The sequence below is a fragment of the Ascaphus truei genome, unplaced genomic scaffold (genome assembly GCF_040206685.1).
Source record: "Ascaphus truei isolate aAscTru1 unplaced genomic scaffold, aAscTru1.hap1 HAP1_SCAFFOLD_1343, whole genome shotgun sequence".
Classification (NCBI taxonomy): Eukaryota; Metazoa; Chordata; class Amphibia; order Anura; family Ascaphidae; genus Ascaphus; species Ascaphus truei.
The window spans coordinates 68668-87421 of NW_027454221.1; the positions used below are offsets into that span (position 1 = coordinate 68668).

The window sequence follows — 18754 nt, forward strand, 5'->3', positions numbered from 1 at the left end:
TCCTCTCACAGTCTGCTCTGGTCAGCGCCGGAAGTGGCTGACAGGAGGGAGAGCAAGGGTTGGAGTTACCCAGAATTTCACAATCGAATTCTGGGGTTCCCTAACCAAAAAATAAAAGGTTGAAAACCACTGGTCTAGATCTAGGAGGATGGTAATCTCTTTTGGACCGATATAGGCTGCTACTACTACCAGTAACTTTGAGAAGACCCTAAACACTGTTTATATGCTGAATGGTAGGCATTTGAATTGGAAATGCCGATTTCCTTTACAAAGCGTATAAACTTTTGATTGGATACCATTAATGGCATGCATCTTTCAGGTCTATAGATGCTAGAAAACATTCCACCAACCCAATTACACATTTTAGGGTCTCTCTCGAAATGACAAATACTACAACATTTGTTGATTCAAAACAGTCAGCCTGCGAACTAGGAATACAATTGAGTATATTACGATTTTGGTACCAATGTTCTAGCGGTGTTGTCCGGCAAAGCTTGTATGGCAGAGGACAAGGCTTTGGCTTTTTTTCAGCTGACTTGGTATTACGGACATCAAAATGTCTCTTTTTTGACTTCTAAAATCTAGAACATACCCTTGGGAGATAGTTTGCAGACAATAGGATTATTTTGTGATCATTGGGCCCAACCAACTTGCTACCTTCTGGGATGGGCTGTACAATCAGGGCCCACCTTTTCCTGAGGAGCGTTGCTACTTAATGGGGAATCAGTTGGTCTGGGGTACCTTAGAAGCGTGTGTAACACGTGTTAGGCGGAGGCCCCGGTGTCTGCTCTGCACGCGCGCCTGCCAAGCTGGTGGCGTGTGCAGCTGTGATCCCCGGTCTGCGGTGAGCTGCAGGGGGGGAAAACAGGAGGGGAGGCGTTGCCCTGAAGTCACCCGGCAGGTTCGTAATCATTGGCTGAACTGCCAGAGTGGGGGGGGGGGTGCCCAGCACTCCGTTGCAAGTCCTTAACAGAATTTTCATCTTCAGAGAAATCTGCTTGCGCAACGCGGCGGCCAAGGCCGGTAGCGGGCACGGCTCGTCCCTGCAGCGCACGCCACAGCAGGCACTGGAGACCTTATTGCGTAACGGCACAGTTTGCTCTTACCTGCTCATCTCTGTCGGCATCTTGTTGTAACGACGTGTCAACACGCCGTCACATGGCGCTGCGTTGCCGTGAGAACGTGACATCACATGACAACGCAAAGATGAGGAGCAGGAGAAGATAAGAGGCCGGGTACTGGCACCTTTTGCAATATAGAAATAAATGGGGAAGGGGGGGGGGGGGGGGGGGAAAGCACCCCGATCTGCAAAACATGAACATAATTGCTCAACGTTTCGGCTCATCCTTTTGTTTTTTGTTTTATTTCCTAGATGGTATGGATGGTACACATTTTGTGCTGGTTGGCGAGTGCTCTGTTCCCAGAAATATTTTAGCTTTGAAAGTAAAAGAAATGGCATTTATTTTTAATCCCACCCTACTCAGTATTTCTACTGTGGGTGGTGAGTGGGGCGTCAACTTTCTATAGGTCTATAGCTTTCTAAAAAGATGCAAGAAAAATTGTTTGATAACAAGAACACACAAAACAACTAGAAACAGGTACAGAATTAGATATTTATTAAGATTTAAGACAGGATAATGGATAAGCACCAAGAATGTCAGCTTTTGAGTAAAATAAATTGTGACCTCTCTAAAAAGTTAACTTCAGAGCTATATGATATTCACCAGGTTTCACTATAAAAACTGAAAAAAGTGGACATGTTTAACAAAACTGAAAAGATTGTACAAGGAAGAAAAAAAATTAGATCAAATTATTACTTTTATATTGTCAACAAAAAAAAATGTTAAGATTAGAAGTGAAACATGTAACTTGGTGTAAGAGTAAAATTGTACTTTAACATTTGCATTGCAAAATAAGCAATAAATGACAGAAATTGCACCAATGTTCTGTATAAGGCATTGGAAGCATCAACTTTGTGATGGTGCCAGGTCTAACGTATTTTCTGTTTGTAACAGATGAGACAGTTCACATAATTGTATTATGAAAAGAACGCAAAATCAGATTGTAACCAAGAAATGCAATTTAAAAACAGCTGCCATTTAGCATGCCCTTTGAAAAAGGTACATTACTTTTACCATGTTCAGGGGAGCAATAAGGAGGATCACAAAGTCATAGAAGTAGAGACCCATTGTACATTCCTATATCCTAATGCTTTGAATTAGAATCATCTTCCAACACCTAGCAATTTCTAGAAATATATATACACATGGTCTATTAAAACAACATTCTGGCCCAGTAATTTAACACCTAACCATTTATATTCACCAATCACTTGGTAAAGATATCTTGTGCTTGTGAACCAAATAATTACATTCAATTTTAAGTATAAACTAAGGAAAATGAATGACATTCCTATAGTTCTTTACAGCTTGAAGGGCCGGTAGGCCTATCTAGCAGTGGAGGGCATTGCTGTTCTTTGTACCAGTTCCATCAGGTGAGAGACCAATCATAAGCAGGGGGTGGGTGGGAAGGAAGTGTGACATGAAACGGTAAAACTAGCATCCCACAAGATCATGAGGACCCCATGAGAGAGTGGAGTTTATAAAGACAAACAACAAAAGGCACACACAAGTTTAACTTCCACAAATCAAAAGAGTGGGATTTTTTTAAAATCGCCAAATATGGTTAAAGTTTAGATTCTGCCTCCTACTTTACAGAACTACTATGTTGGCTTTGGTAGATTAGCAGTGACCTTGAACAGGGCCATATTAAATCAGGGGATACTTGGGTCATTGGAAGATAGTAAGTATGCAGTGAAAGAGCAGTGGTAATTATAGCGCTTCAAAACCTATTATGCTCTCAGTTGCTCCTACTTATAAAAAGATTGACAAGTTACATTCCAGTTTGTTGCACTGTCATGCTTTTTTTTGCTGATCTGGAGATTAGGACTATATGTTTTGCACTAATTTCTCTCCAGTGAAATTCTGTTCAGTGTATTGAAGCACATGGAATATTTTCAGGAAGTGTTCAAAAATGTATGGCCTACATCACCGGTCGGTGTCCACCGGTTATTGTGATTAATTATTTTTTGATTTCATAGGAATATGACACTGCCTGCCTATATCGTTGATAAGGAGATTGCTTTAACTTGGATACTAGAACCTAATTTATTGAATTTAATAGTTGCTTATTGGATGTTCCCCTGTACATTTTTTGCAATGAACTTATAGGGAGAAAGGAAAATTATTTTGAACTTGTGAAAGTTGTCCAATTGTAGGTCTCCTCAAATGCAACAACTACTTTGAAAGACCTCCGTTAATCATGATTGCATCTCACGGTTTAATGTCAACTGGAACCCAAATGGTGGAGAGATTCACAAGCTTGAGGAGAAGCTTGGTTTTAACTTTTAATTAAAAAAATGATAAAGGAACAAAATGCCTTGTTTTGTGCATTTAGGAATGTTTTTCACAAACATATTGAGTTTAGTACTTTACTTTCTTTGACGGATATTGGCTATAAAGTGAAGACAAATGTGTCAATTTGTAGCTGGTCAGTCATTTTCCAAATATTTAAGCCAATACTATACAACTATTTAACCAATGTAATTTCAAAGAATTTGGAAACTAATGCTATTTTTTCATAGCACAACATGTAATGCAGTTAATATCAACTTCTAAGCAGTCTAACTTTTCTAAAAGAACAGTTCAAGAATTAAAAAAAAAAAAAAAAAAACACAAGACCAAAATAGAGAGCTATTTCCCATTTAGCATAATCAGAGAAGAGTCTGCCTAACAATTAAAGAGGAAAAGAAAAAAAGAAAAGAAAAACATGTGAGCAGTCTTTACTAGCAATTTGAAATGGACAGCTCCTCAACACTGCAAACAGCAATTAATGAAGGCGTAACCATTTACTACAGAGGTCACATGTCTGGCAGCCAAATGAAACAAAGGAAAGACCGTTCCCTGTTTTGGGACAAACGTGGGTGGGGCTTCACACCAGCACATTAATATGTCAAAGTGTGGCAATTTCACTGGAATAAATGCATAGACACAAAGTATACAGATCTGGTGCAATTTCATGCTGGTGAATTTCTTTTATTATTATTCTTTTTTTTTTGTAAGCAGCTACATTTACATATAGCACTCTTTATACTTTGAACTTAAATGTTTCTATGTACTGTACACTCACAATATCGGAACATACTGTACACATTTGATACTAGCACGTATACATGTTTATCTAAATCTTAGAAGTATTTACATGTTCACATATACTTCCATTACAAATACTCAAATCTTTATAATCCATGATAAATGAAGCGTTGAGACCTATATCTAACATTTTCAGCAATCAACCTCCTAACAGTTACTTATATATCATACATTGCAGTGTGTTAGTGAAGGGGTTAGTAATCAGGGAGGCTGCATATTTAGAAAGAAAAAAACCCAGACCATTTCCCTTAAAACTGTATGATCTCCATAATGTCAATGTTCCACTTTTGTATCATGGCAATTAAAGTGCACACTTAAATATCATTGTTCCAGCACAATTGCATATAACGCCCTAGTAAGCTTAAAATACTTTGGTATATGAATGAATGGGAAAATTACCCATTAGGGGACCTTAAACGTGATTGTGGCTCCCAGCACGCACGGGTAATGTAATAAACAAAAAAACAGACTACACTTTGGTAGAAATTGGAAGCTTTGGACAGTTTATATTTATATTGTGGATTTGCAAATTAAGTAGCAATGCTGTTGCTGGATTCTTGGTCAAACAGATTTTAACCGTTTCACTCCAGTGAAAATGTGCATGACAAGCTTTATACATGATCTATGACAGGCCTGCACAACTCCAGTCCTCGGGGGCCGCAAACAGGTCAGGTTTTCAGGCTATCCCTTCAGCACAGCTGGCTCAATAAGTGGCTCAGTATGACTGAGCCATTAATTGAGCCAGCTGTGCTGAAGTAGAGATATCCTGAAAACCTGGCCTGTTTGCGGCCCTCGAAGACTGGAGTTGTGCAGGCCTAATCTATGATGACCATAGGATTGCAATGTACATGAGACTCTTCAGTACTATAAAGCCTTGAAAAAAATAAATTGGGATGAGCCAGCAATAGATCTTAAGAGCAAGAGACATGGTATGTCTGGACAACCCAAATAACTTCTGGTTTGGGGGTAACATATTACATATCTAGATTACAGAACTTGAGCTCGAGCAGCATGGACTGCCGTTTATTTTATTTTTTTAGACAGCGTGAACCCTCAGGTGACCCCACGACTTCCGTTAGACAAGCAGCTATTCCTGTCCATTGGAGACAAAATGGCTGCAATGTCAGGGCTCGCACTGGTGGCCAATAGTAAATTGCAACGCCTTCGGTAGGTGGCCGTTTGACTTTATATTTATGACCATCATTGTAGTTTTGTGTCAAACACACAATAATGACAAATATCTTGGGAAGCAGGTGGTCGTCAGAGAAGAACATAACCCCTCCTTCTCCCTGGTTTAGGCAAGCCAATAAAAAATAAAATTGGGGGATGGGGTTGCTGCTTTAAGTCAGTCACTTGTTCTAAAATAGAAGAGACAAACAAATGTAAAAATCCCATGTATGGTAGTTTATATCATGTTGTGTTAATGCCATTTCCAGTCACAGCATTATTGCCATATTTAATCATCTTCAGACGATCTAACTTCTGGGATGGTTGCTTAATAATTACAATTCTGCAAATGCCCACAATGTATGTGTAATTCAATATAAACAGCCACCAGGATTGAAAATGTAACCCCTTCAGCACAAAAAAAAAAAGGTACCTGCAATGCAGTACAGAGCATAGCATTTCAAGTTTAACCAGTACTGAATAAATTCATCACCGTTTCCTTTTGATCTCACATTTTCTGAAGTTCCAGATCATTGGGAAAAAATACACATCTCTTCATAATCAGGTAAGCTTTTCAAATGGTTTAGTGAAATGGCTTTACAGCTGTAAAACTGTCTGTTGTGAGCAATGAAATGAGAAAAGAACAGGTATAGGCATTGGTTAGAACCATACACAACTTCTGCATTCATTAATTATCTTAGTCGTCTGAAATCTCATTAAAGAAAGAGGTCGGTTATCGCAATCGTGCAGACTTCTACAGCAAAGCCCATACATGAGAACAATAGACATCGCATTTAAGGGAATAAAATTAAAACAAAATTATACAAGGCACAGGAAGCAGAAACACTTACAGTAGGGAGTAGTTATGCATATAGATGTAAGGTCTTAGAATTGCAGTTAAAGGGTTCACTACCTCTTCCTGTAAAATCCATAGAAGGATGCAGGTATGAATATCTTGTAGCAGTTGGTTAAGGAACGAGGTAGCACCCATGCTCAGACAAAAACATACATGAATAAAACTCAACATTAACATTTTAGAATGCTCCACCAGAGAGCATTTTCAATACTGTCCAAAGCTACTCCTGATTGTACATCTTTGCCTCTTTTCAGACAGTAGCAGAGTACAATATTAACCCCATTCAGAATTGAAGGGGTTCAATATTAAAGTGCTAATGCAGTCTTAAAAAATATTTACAATTACAAATAATGTACAGTACTTTAAAAACCTATGGAATTAGGTTTCAGATTTTTCATAAGGTGAAAGACAGATCCACCCTAAATATTTTATCAGGTAGAACTGGGGAAAAAAAAAAAAGTCAGGGTCATTCTTAGTGGGTGTGTAAAAAAAGCACAGCCAAAATCTCAACTATTGCAAGAAATCTGTATATCATGCCAACGCGAGGACATGTTTTTATAACCAAATACTAAAGCACTATAACCCATATACTGTATATTAGTTGGAAGACCAATTGTGTTTGGTAACCTACAACAATTTTTGGCAACTTTGTCAGTCATCGGAGGGTATGTTTTAACTGGGAGAAATGTTTTCCGTATTAAGTTCAGTCTCACATAGTAGATTTGTGGCCTCAGCACATTGCCCCATCATATTACTTGAAACTACAGGCAAAAAAAAAAAAAATAAGAACACTGAGTGATATTTCTCTCCAAAATTCAAACTATTTGTCGGCATGTAGCAAAAAGTGTAAATTCGGTCACTGTGTGTCAAATAAAAAATGGAGAACATGGAAAAGTGAAAAGTAAAAAAGTGGAGTTTCAGAGCTCACCACATTCACTTGTGTTTAAAGCATAATTACACACAGATTTCTTGCATTAGCCCACATTTCTCATAGTCACTCAAAAATGGACATAAATGGAAATAAACAATTTTGCTAGTCACCTGTAAGGCCAATCCTGATGGTGTAAATTGACCGGCTTATTGCAACATAAAACCCACATTTTACAACAAATCTATTTTAAATTACCAGTTTCTGGCAATAATTTATTAACTGAAAATACCAATTGATTAAATCTTTATATAAAATCCTTTACAAAACGTTCACCTTCAAAATCAGTTATTCAAATCAACTGAGCTTAAAGCACCAATTGAATAGCTTGATTTTCTTAATATTTAACGAAATAACTCATATTGCTAATTACTCAGACATAACTGGATCCTAGCAATTTCAGCTTCATAAAAATGCAAATTCATACTCAACGGGGTTACTGTGAGACATGAACAGTTTACCTAGTGCCACTTGTAGGAAATCTGGGACTTTCTATGTTATGGGAGAAACACTCAAGTTATACGCAAACATTTGCATTCAACAAGTACTTGAAATCTACTGCACATTTGTGTATATGTTTTGTGATTAAAAAAAAAGCCCCTCCTAGTACTTCATTTGCCACTACAGATTTAAAAAAGGAAAGAAATGCAATCATTAGTACAATATTTTAGTGTAGGCATTCATGAGAACATGCAGTTTAATGTTCTGCACATTGTTTCCAGACACTGCACAATTTTCTTCCTTACAGGCAGCATATCATTTATTCAAACACTTAAAGCTTGAAGAGTGATACTGTAGTAACTCTAAATACATGTGCTTTCTAAACTGATACACAAAGCATATGCTAAGTCTATGAGGTTAAGTATTAGACGGTAAGGAACAGGAGAACACCAATGCATTTCCTTTTTATTTTGACTTAATGGGTTCCCTTTCCAACCATCGCACTCTGACTTTTTGTTTATAATGATATTCCTTAAGGAAGTCTTGTAACATGGATGGTAGAGGGAGTACATCAATGCCATCATATGTGGTAGACCTGCAGATTACTGCCCGGCAGATATACTGTAGACTGAAAGGAAAAGTTCTATTTAAGGGTACAGTAAGCAAAGGTTCGAAAAACATGCAAGAGCTAGGATCTTTATAATGTTCTAAAAGCCCTGTAACAGTAGATGAGTGAAACACACATGGGTCATGAGCATCAAAACTGAAATTATGATTCCACTGCTCAATGCGAGCATGCAAAGATCGACTGTAACGACGGAAGCTCACAGAGAATAGGTAGTCCTCTTGTGCAGAGTCCCTGAGCAAAAATGTGCCTTCTGGCCTGCCTTCTAAGAGAGCTTCTGCCTCATAACGGTCCATGACACCCCAGTAACAGGGGTTGCTTGTTATTTCGATCAAGTCAGGTACAAGGCAGTGAATATAATCAATCTGAGTATGCACTTTCCAGGCCCCCTGTCTATTCGTTTGAGTATGGCTGTCTCCTGATACCTGACGTTGCTTCTGTCTTCGTGACTGCAAACAGAGAGTTGTGGTATCTTCTTCAGACTCACACCCACCTTGTGACACTGCACTACTGTCCCCAGACATGTCAGCCATGCCAGGTGCTAATTTTGGTCCAAGCTTATATACAGGGTTGACTTGTGCTGTAGCTTCAAATGTATGGATTTGGGCATTTGGGGGAGGGTCTACACCTTCTTCAATACTAAGTCTACGTCTCTCACGTAATCTATCTTCTTCATCTTCAGTAGAAATCAAAGATTGATCAAATGTATCCAAAATACTTGAATGTGGGCTGACAGGTGCTGTGTGCTGTTTAATCAGATGCCATTTTTGGGCCAGGTCTGATCCAACAGGGAAAGGACATTTTTCAAGCATTAGCTCAGAGAGATGAATCTTCCGCTTATTAGAAAAGAGGGGTTTTGACGGCCTGTTATATGTTCTAATTGGAAAACACAAGCCAACAGTCTCATTTAACCGCTGCCGTAAACTGCGACTACCTACAGCCCTACTGGACACAGTTTCCATGTCATGGACTAAACTTACACCATGTCTTCTCTCTCTCCGTTGTAGGCCACTCCTCGTCCTATTGATTTTTTTATCAGGATCAAGAGAGTCTTGAGTTTTTGTGGAGCAAGAATGTTTTTTCTTTCCCCCCCACGGTGCATGACGAGTGTACGAGTCTCTGCGAGCTAGGCGGGTTGCTGCACTCCGACCCAAATCACTGTCCTTTTCAATGCTAATCTCAACAAGTTGAGGCATTTCAGTAACACAATTTTGATTTCTCCTGCTCAAACTATTGCAGGGACTCAAGCTCAAGTCAGAGGAAATGTTCTCTTGCAGAGGGCTAATTGATTGCATGGAAGTCTGATCAGCGACATTTTTATCACTCCCACTTAAACACCTGTTGGCATTAACATCTACAATGTCATTTTGGCTCCCATCTTCCTCATGACTGAAGAGATTCTGACACCGGTATTTGAAAGTGTTCCACATCTTTCCAACTTTATCCATTGATCAATTTACCTAGAAATGAGCAAAGAAAAAAAAAATATGTTACATAGCCAAAGAGTAGGGATTTATTTAATTATGTGTGCCGTTTTATGACAGGAGAAAAAACTGGCAAATGTAAAATCAGATCTACAAATCATAAAATTGACACTCGTCATTGCAAAAGCTTTGAATTTGCCATGTTTGGGTCACTTAATTAAAAACTTAATTGTGCCTTAAAATGCAATGTAGAACTTGAAAGCATCAATGTCTGGTTTCATTTATAGCCTGGAGGGAGGGAGGGGCAGGGTGTAGACTATTGAGCTAATTATAGTTGGCTACGGAGACCCCCTGAGATACTTTAGTTTTAGCCATTTTAGTTACATTTCCTAGAAATCCTAAGGATGGCTACTTATGTCATCGAATAGGAAGCCGTAACATCATCCCTCAATGTGGCTTCCATTGGCCCGAGGGACCAATGCCCATTTAGCGCCCATTTTTATTTCCTAAATGGGAGCAGAAACACTGGCAACTAGAAAGGTATGTTTTTCAGCAGATAAAAATAACACTGTTAAAAAAATTTTTACAAATATCTAGACAACATTGTACATCTGACAAAAAGAGCAGTTTTGATTTCTGCACTGACACTGGGTAATAAAACCAAACCAAACAGTCCATATCAAAAAAGTTCTGCATAGAGCAAAAAAATGCAGGTTGCAATGTTAGGGAATATACTGCTGAAACATGCCAAAGTCCAAGAGCTATGCAAACTGGGATCTCATTACATCACAATCAAATTAAAAGAAAACTATGCACGCAGAGAGCGCACCACGGATTTGATATAAAATAATATTTTAATGCAATAAATATCTGGTCCGAAGACAACAAAAAATATCACAATAAAGGATATACACGATACAATAATAAACTAATATACCATAAAACTTTACATGAAATATAAGACAATCTCACACAGGTGGGGGAAAACCCCAAAGTTAGCTCTATTAGAAGCACAACGACAGGGCACGTGAATACCAAAGTTTACTCAAAAAACAGTCACAGTGAGAGTTCTATGGAAAACTTGATATATAAACACAATGAGGGGAATGGATACTAACCACAAGCAGCAGCGGGTTGTCTGTGTGAACGCGAAACAAGTCAGAAAAAAGACCTCACAACTACGTGCGACGTCACTTAACGTGATCTCCTGACGAAGCACGTAGTTGCCAAAACGTGTCGAGGTCACGGATGGTTGCTCTGTGCATTCACACATTGGCTGGAAGTGAACTGCGAGGAAGTGCTAGCGGAGGAGAGATCTGCAGGGCGCTGTCCGGACTTTTTTCGCGTTCACACAGGCAACACTCTGCCGCTTGTGGCTAGTATCCATTCCCCTTGTGTTTATATATCAAGTTTTCCATAGAACTCACTGTGACTGTTTTTTGAGTAACTTTGGTTTTTCCCCCCACCTGTGTGGGATTGTCTTATTATATTTCATGTTAAGTGTTTTATGGTTTTTTAGTTTATTATTGTATCGTGTATATAATTTGTGATATTTTTTGTGGTCTTTGGACAAGATATTTATTGTATTAAAATATTATAATAATAATAATAATAATAATATGTTCTTGTATAGCGCTGCTAGTTTTACGTAGCGCTTTAGAGACATTTTTGCAGGCACAGGTCCCTGCCCCGTGGAGCTTACAATGTATGTTTTTGGTGCCTGGGGCACAGGGAGATACAGTGACTTGCCCAAGGTCACAAGGAGCCGACACCGGGAATTGAACCAGGTTTCCCAGAGGCAGTGTCTTTACTCACTGAGCCACTCATTCTCTATCTAATCCGTGGTGTGCTCTGTGTGCATTGATTTGTTGTTTTGGGAGTTCTTAATTATAGGAGCTTTTTGGAGGAGTGGTTCCACACGTGCAGCTGCAAACTGATTATTTCTAATCAACTTTTAACGACAGCACGAGCGCAGAAACCTTAACTGTTTGCTTTTTTTCCACAATCAAATTAACTCTGCATTATAAAATTGTTCAAAACATTTAAAAAAATAACCGGTTTCAAAAACCAATAAACAAAAAAAAGGCGGCCTTCCTTTTCTGCACCATTTCAAGATCAAGGCTACCACTCATTGAGAATAATATGCTTGCATGCCCTTAAGAAACACTCTTTTCTGTCTTATTCAATGCAGCAACTACTATCCAGAACCTCAACCTGTCCACAAACTAGTATGCAAAGGAATTTAAAATGGAAGCTGTACAGAAGCCATACTGGAAGAGGACAATCGTTCAATATTTGTGTTCAGGGGTTTCTCCCAGAAATAACATCAGCTTTAGAAGATTGGGTTCAGACATGCTCCCCCACACCCCCCAAATGTGGGGGTTCCTCTTTAAAGCCATAGCTATGATCTGTAGTTAATTCCACTATGTAAGAAATATGTCTGTCTGTAATACAGGATTGGATCCATGTGACAATTTTCTGCTAAATCTATTGCCAACTTTGTATTCTTGACATTTCCGCTGTTTCTCTTGCAAGAAAAGGAGAAGTCATGCTACAGGATTCTTCAAGATAAGGCCGCACGTATAGTGCGGGCAACCAGGCCATTGATTGGTTCAGGGGCTGTCACATGAGGCGACAGCCCCATAAAAATCAAATATTGCCAGCTTAAAAAGAAAAATCGCATCTCCACGTCGCGCTTACTATAAGTGCACGCAGTGGCGACAATGCATTTGTTTTCGGGCGACGTCGCTGGCACTGTAAGCGCGGCCTAAGCAGGAGAGGCCCAGGAGATATACAATGTGCCTTTCAAAGATAACATGTTGAGATAAAATCTTGGTCCAGGGATTATGCAAGGAGTATCCTCCTGATCATGGCACAGATAAATAATGGAGGTTAATTTTATGGTCAACAGCAACATCTACAAGTTTGTATGCTGACACTGCAAGGAATAATCGCTGACATCGCATAACAAATCAACCTGATTGGCTGGGACTGTTTTTAGGCTGTGGGTGTGGTGTGTTAGAGAAAGTATAATAGCTATAGCTCCAATGTTCAATAGGAACTTCACAGAAAAGCGCTGTGTGAACTGGGCAAGATATTCAAAGAACAAGGCTGTACTACACCTGTATTATATAGTGAGGCTATTAAAAGTGAAGTTACTTTGAGAAAAATCTGTGTGTCAGAATTATTGTTCCTTCACTTGTGATTGTATGGCCAATTTTTTCACCTAGCTGCATGCTCCTTACATGGATGGAGCGCAGGTGATCATATATTTGTTTTGCATTTCTGTTAGGCCGATATTAATTCTTAGCTGCACGCTCCTATGGGGGCCCCACTATTAAGGTGTAAATATAATTGGCCTAATTGCCTGCAAGTCCATATATAAGCAACTTGTGGGAGACTAACTCCTCCCTTTTCTAGGTATTTTCTCAGTATGGTCCCTGGATTACCACCATTCACTTCACATGTAAGTGTTCTCACTGGTATTAACCAGTTTTTAACTGCACTAGATATATAAGCACATGCTTGGACATTGTAACCCCATTTGGGGCATTTTCACATAACACTAGTTGCAGTCAGTGTAGGGACCTGCCTATGAGACTTACCTTGGCGTTTGGTGGCAGGCTTGGGCATTATTTGATCAAAGGATGTAACTAAAAGTCTCCTTTATCTCAATAGATTTGCACATCATGTATATATATTTATTTCACATATATTGTTAACCCATTAGGCAGAAGCGCAGGGATTAACTTTCCGTTTTTCACTATTAAAAGTGAAGTTACTTTGAGAAAAATCTGTGTGTCAGAATTATAGTTCCTTCACTTGTGATAAAACTTTGATTTCATCAAATTGCTTTCCATTTTTCTTTGAGGTAAATTGTTATTACTACTATTTTAATGGATAATCTAAAATATAAAAGTAGAAATCAATTGGTGCATGTTTTGTCAGGTTTACCGCTGACAATAAAAGGGATAAAACGCACTTATTTGCCTTAAGAAGAAAAAAAGTGAAAACAAAATCGAAATACATTTTTCATGGAATGGATATGTAGCTTAAACTCGCTTACATTTTTTTCTTGAATTGAAAAATGCTCCTGACTAGCCCTTTCCAAAAATAACAGAAACATGCTCAAGTAAAAGAATTGCTGTTTAACTTCCTCGGTTTTCTTGGCTTGAAACCGCTAAAAATAGGGCATCACTACCTCATTCCACGTTAAAAAATTTTTTTTTATATATGTATAACACACACACACACACACACACACACACACACACACACACACACACACACACACACACACACACACACACACACACACACACACACACACACACACACACACACACACACTTTCTTGTGGATGTTGGCTAAAAGCTGCATATTTTGTTTTCCAATATAGCCATTTACATCACATCTGGTTAAGCAAAATGTAGTGTGTAGATCTTACTTATTCAAATACGGATAAGTGACTGAATTTGTATGAACAGAAAATGCCTACTTGCTCTAAAACCTTCCAAAAAAAAAAAATCATGACCAAAATAAGCATCATTCATATGTCCAAGCCTTCACAGCATCTTTTTTTTTTTTTTTTAAAGGCTAAACTAGTTTATTCAAGACCGACTTTCTAATGTAGGTTTGCTGCAAAGGCTCTTTATTTGTTTATTTTTTAATATAAATTTCGGGCATGGAGGGTTTAGCATAGTTGGAAAGGTGGTATTGTGAATGAGGAGGCTGGAACGTAAAGATCCTAAGAGATAGGAGGGAAAAAAATAAGTTTTAAAACATGCCTGTCTTCAAGAACAGTGGGACATGTATATTTTGGTGGCTAGAGGGGGGTAGATTAAGTAGTAGATAATTAACCAGATCCCTCTCTCCCTATATTAAAAAACAAACAAAAAAAAAAAAAATCCACTGTAGATTTGTATAGTTTGCAATGAATATAAAAGTCTATCTTTTATGCCTTAAACCACCGTTGTAGCTACATTTTTACTTGTTAAATGGTAGTTGCCCAACACCAATTAAATTGAGAGTGATATAAATTCTGTTTAACCAATGTCTTACCTGGTGTCAATTGTTTAATAAGAAACCTTTGTAAGGGAGGCATGGTGAGAAGACAGAATACATCTGACCGGCAAGTAGCGAATACTACCAAGAAAAATATGCCTCTTAATAGATCATGTTCTACTGTACATATTCTCATGAAAACCACTGGTTTCACTTTTTTTTGTGCATGTTGGATTCTACTTAATTTACTGATAAGAAAGATACTAATAAAAATGCTTTAATGACCTCTTCGTGAAGGCATTAAATGAATGACACTCGAAGCAAGGTGTGCATCAGTAAAGGAAAAAAAACCTATATTTGCATTCATGTATATTTATATCAGACTTTAACTGTAAACAGCAAATATTATTGGGTTACAAATAAGTTTGCAAAGTTATGTAAGAGTAAATTGGTACCATGAACACCTCTGTTATTACTTGTATGATTCTTGGAAGTTTGGGCCACAACAAACAAACATTTCCCACTGATCATACTCCTTGGCTTTGAAGTAGTAACATCAGTGAAATAGTTGTAGAGGGGATTAAGCAATGTGAGAGCTTTCAGTACAAGAAGGCATCACGCCACTGGATAGAATGCAGATGATTTATGTTATACTATAAATTGAAAAACTATATAGAATGCCTTCTCTTTCCCTCCCCCTTACAAGTGGCAAGTCCGTAGTAATAAGAAAGTATAGCAAATCAAGTTCCAACTGTCAAACTTTACCAGATTGCTGACAAATAATTACTTATTATTAATCATATGTTTTATTTATGTATGTAATATATCACATATATACACATAGTATGGAGGTGGGTGTTGGGTTCAGAGTTTGCAGGGATTATTATGTTTGTAAAATATCAACTGGTAACAGTTGTTTGGATGGTGGTCATCCCTCCTCCCTGGGTTTAAAGTTCATGCACCTGTGAAATACTGGTCTATTTAAGACATTTCTCCCTCTTCTGCAGAGGTAAATGAGGATTTTCACAGATAGTGTTAGGACCTGCAAAGGGACCATACCTTGCAGGGCTGCAGGCTTATAATGCTTTGGCCAGAGTGTTAACTAAAACGAACCTTACGTACGAGAAGACAAACAATTATTTAAACTACCCTATTTCCTCGATTCTAAGACGCATCTTTTTCCGATTTTCACGTCTGAAATCGGGGTAAGTCTTAAACTCTATGTATTAAAAAAAAAAAGTGTCTACAGTACTAACCTCCGTTTTTACTTACCATGATTCAGGAGAGGTCCCATGTCAGCGGAGGACGAAGCGGGTGGCGGGAGTGCGGCAGGACAGGTCCAAGTCTGCAGGTGAATGAAGATAAGATAGCAGGCGGGCATGCGGAGGCAGGAGATCATAATAGCAGGAGAGCTGAGCAGAGCGGAATAGGGGATGGCTTGGGAGGTGCACACTGTAACCGGAAGTCAGACACCGGTCAACTTCCAGTGTTAGTGTGCACCTCCAAGCTGTTCCCCAATGTCGCTCTACTCCTGCTCACCTCTCCTGCTATCATGATCTCTTTCCGCCACCGCACGCCAGGTTGCTGTCTTCTTACCTTCATTCAACTGCAGACTTGGGACCTGTCCCGCCGCCACCGCACTCCCGCCCGCTGTCCATCTTCAACCATCTGCAGACGTTGGACCTCTCATGCCGCTGCTGCCCGCTTTATCCTCTGCTAACATGGGACCTCTCCTGAAACGTGGAGTGAAAAAGTAATTTTCCTCGATTGTAAGGGCTAAATCGATGGCGTCTTACAATCGAGAAAATACGGTATATAAATTTGTCACATTGGATGTAGCATTGAGAATTTCTGTTGTATGCATGCGTAATTATTTATATACCGCCATTATGTATGACTTCATGTATGTATGACTTTATTTCTATAGTGCCATTAGTGTACATAGCGCTTTACAATAGTAATACACGTGACAATCATAAATAACAAATACAAATAACAGATCATGGGAATAAGTGCTTCAGACAAAGTAACATTTAGGAAGAGGACTCCCTGCTCCGAAGAGTTTACAATCTAATTGGTAGATAGGAAGAACGTACAGAGGCCGTAGGAGGGCATTCTGGTAAGTGCGTCTGCAGGGGACTAAGCTTTATGTATCATGCGTATAGTATTAGCCACGGAGCTACTCATATGCTTCTTTAAGCAAGTGTGTCTTAAGGTGGTTCTTAAAAGGTGGATAGAGAGGGTGCTAGTCAGGTATTGAGGGGAAGGGCATTCCAGAGGTGTGGGGCAGTCAGTGAGAAAAGTTTAAAAGGCGGCAGAGGGCTCTAGATACAAAGGGGGTAGAGAGCAGACATCCTTGAGCAGAACACAAGATTCGGGATGGTGCAAAGCACGAAATTAGGGCTGATGTAAGGAAGGGCAGAAGAGTGTAAATCTTTAAAAGTGAGGAGAATGGAGTACGAGATGCAGGATTTGATAGGAAGCCAGGAGAGTGATTTCAGCAGGGGAGACGCGGAGACAGATTTTAGGGGAGAGGCAGGAAGGCCGGACAGCAGGAGGTTACAGTTATCGAGATGGGAGAGAATGAGGGCCCGAGTCAGAGTTTTAGCAGTCGAGCAACAGAGGAAAAGGTGTATCTTTGTAATATTACGGAGGAAAAAACGTCAGGTTTTAGATACGTTTTGAATGTGAGAGGAGATTGAGAGAGAGGAGTCGTGTGAGACCCCTAGGCAGCGTGCTTGGTTGCAAACCCAACAGCACTCCTTTTGACACAGTGTGGTGGGTGTTGGGTTCAGAGCTTGCAGGGATTGTGTGCGTTTGTAATATCACCTACACAGGTCTATAACGTTTGATCACAGATATATATATAAATATCACTTATCCAATGGAAAAATATATTGCTATCGTGAATGTAAAACCAGGATTGGTAATCAGATGCTCCCCGATTTGCAGATGCCTTTTGGATACTACATGGATAATTATACTATGTCAAATTAAAAAGATAAATTATAGATTGCTGGGGCCCAATACTAATTTTCTTGCAAGAAATTATAGAGTTTTACTAAGAGGAGCATCAAAGCAGGACTGCTGGACAAAATAGGTTTTCTGCATGAGATCAGCTGTGACTTTTTAGATCTCAAGATCTCAAATTCCTAAATTGACACAGTGAACCAAATAAATACACTGCAATCAGTAGGACATTATTTATATATAGCAAGAACTGATCTTGAAGTGAGGACAATTGGAACCAGAACTGCCTTTAGGTCCATTAGGAACACAGCAACTGTTCTTGTATTTTTTTTCATGATAATTAAATGGTTTAAATTAAAAAAAAAAAAAAAAAAAAAGGGGGAAGAGCGCGGAAGCGTAGGTCTTACCAGAATTTTACATTTCCCCACTTGCCGGCACGCAGGGCCGGTCACGTGAGCGGTTCGTCCAATGAGGGCGAACCAGCTCCATGACGTCACTGGCCCGTCCCCGACACGCCCCCTGACGCGGGCGAACCAGCTCCATGACGTCACTGGCCCGCCCCCGACACGCCCCCTGATGGCGCGCTGACTAAGGCCAGGGAAAGCACCCGCTTTCCCTGAGCCTCAGCGCGCCAGCAGGTAACATGGCCGAGGCCTTACATTGTGAATCATTGGAGCACATACAATGGTATGTAATATGTTGGGCTTCTTCTAAGGCAGGGGTGGGCAACCTATTTTTCAATGTAGCCACAGGTGTGGCGAATTAGAAGTCAAAATAGCCACACCATGCAAAAATTTAGTTAGTTATTTTGTTGCGCATGCAAAAATTTAAAACAACAGTGTGTGTGTGTGTGTGTGTGTGTGTGTGTGTGTGTGTGTGTGTATATATATATATATATATATATATATGCGCGCGCGCGCGCGCACGCACGCACACACACACACACACACACACACACATATATACATACACACACATATACATACACACACACACACACATACATACATATACATACACACACACACACACACACGTGTTTTTTACATCTGTGTACACACACACACACACACACACACACCAACATACCTGAGCCAGAAGGAGAGACAGGACAGACGGAACCAGCGC

General features: G+C 39.4%; 1 protein-coding gene across 1 annotated transcript; it reads right to left on the minus strand.

Moving 5' to 3' along the window:
• Positions 1-1593: 1593 nt before the first annotated feature.
• LOC142475728 (suppressor of cytokine signaling 5-like) lies at positions 1594-16159 on the minus strand. The gene is made up of 2 exons (XM_075581472.1): positions 15929-16159; positions 1594-9688 (listed from the first exon to the last, which is right to left on the minus strand). Exon 2 carries the CDS (start codon positions 9674-9676, stop codon positions 8069-8071), a length of 1608 nt encoding a protein of 535 aa, XP_075437587.1. The 5' UTR covers positions 9677-9688; positions 15929-16159; the 3' UTR covers positions 1594-8068.
• Positions 16160-18754: the final 2595 nt, after the last annotated feature.

Coding starts and splice junctions, on each gene's coding strand:
- LOC142475728 (XM_075581472.1), bottom strand. CDS start 9,676: ATGGATAAAGTTGGAAAGATGTGGAACACTTTCAAATACCGGTGTCAG.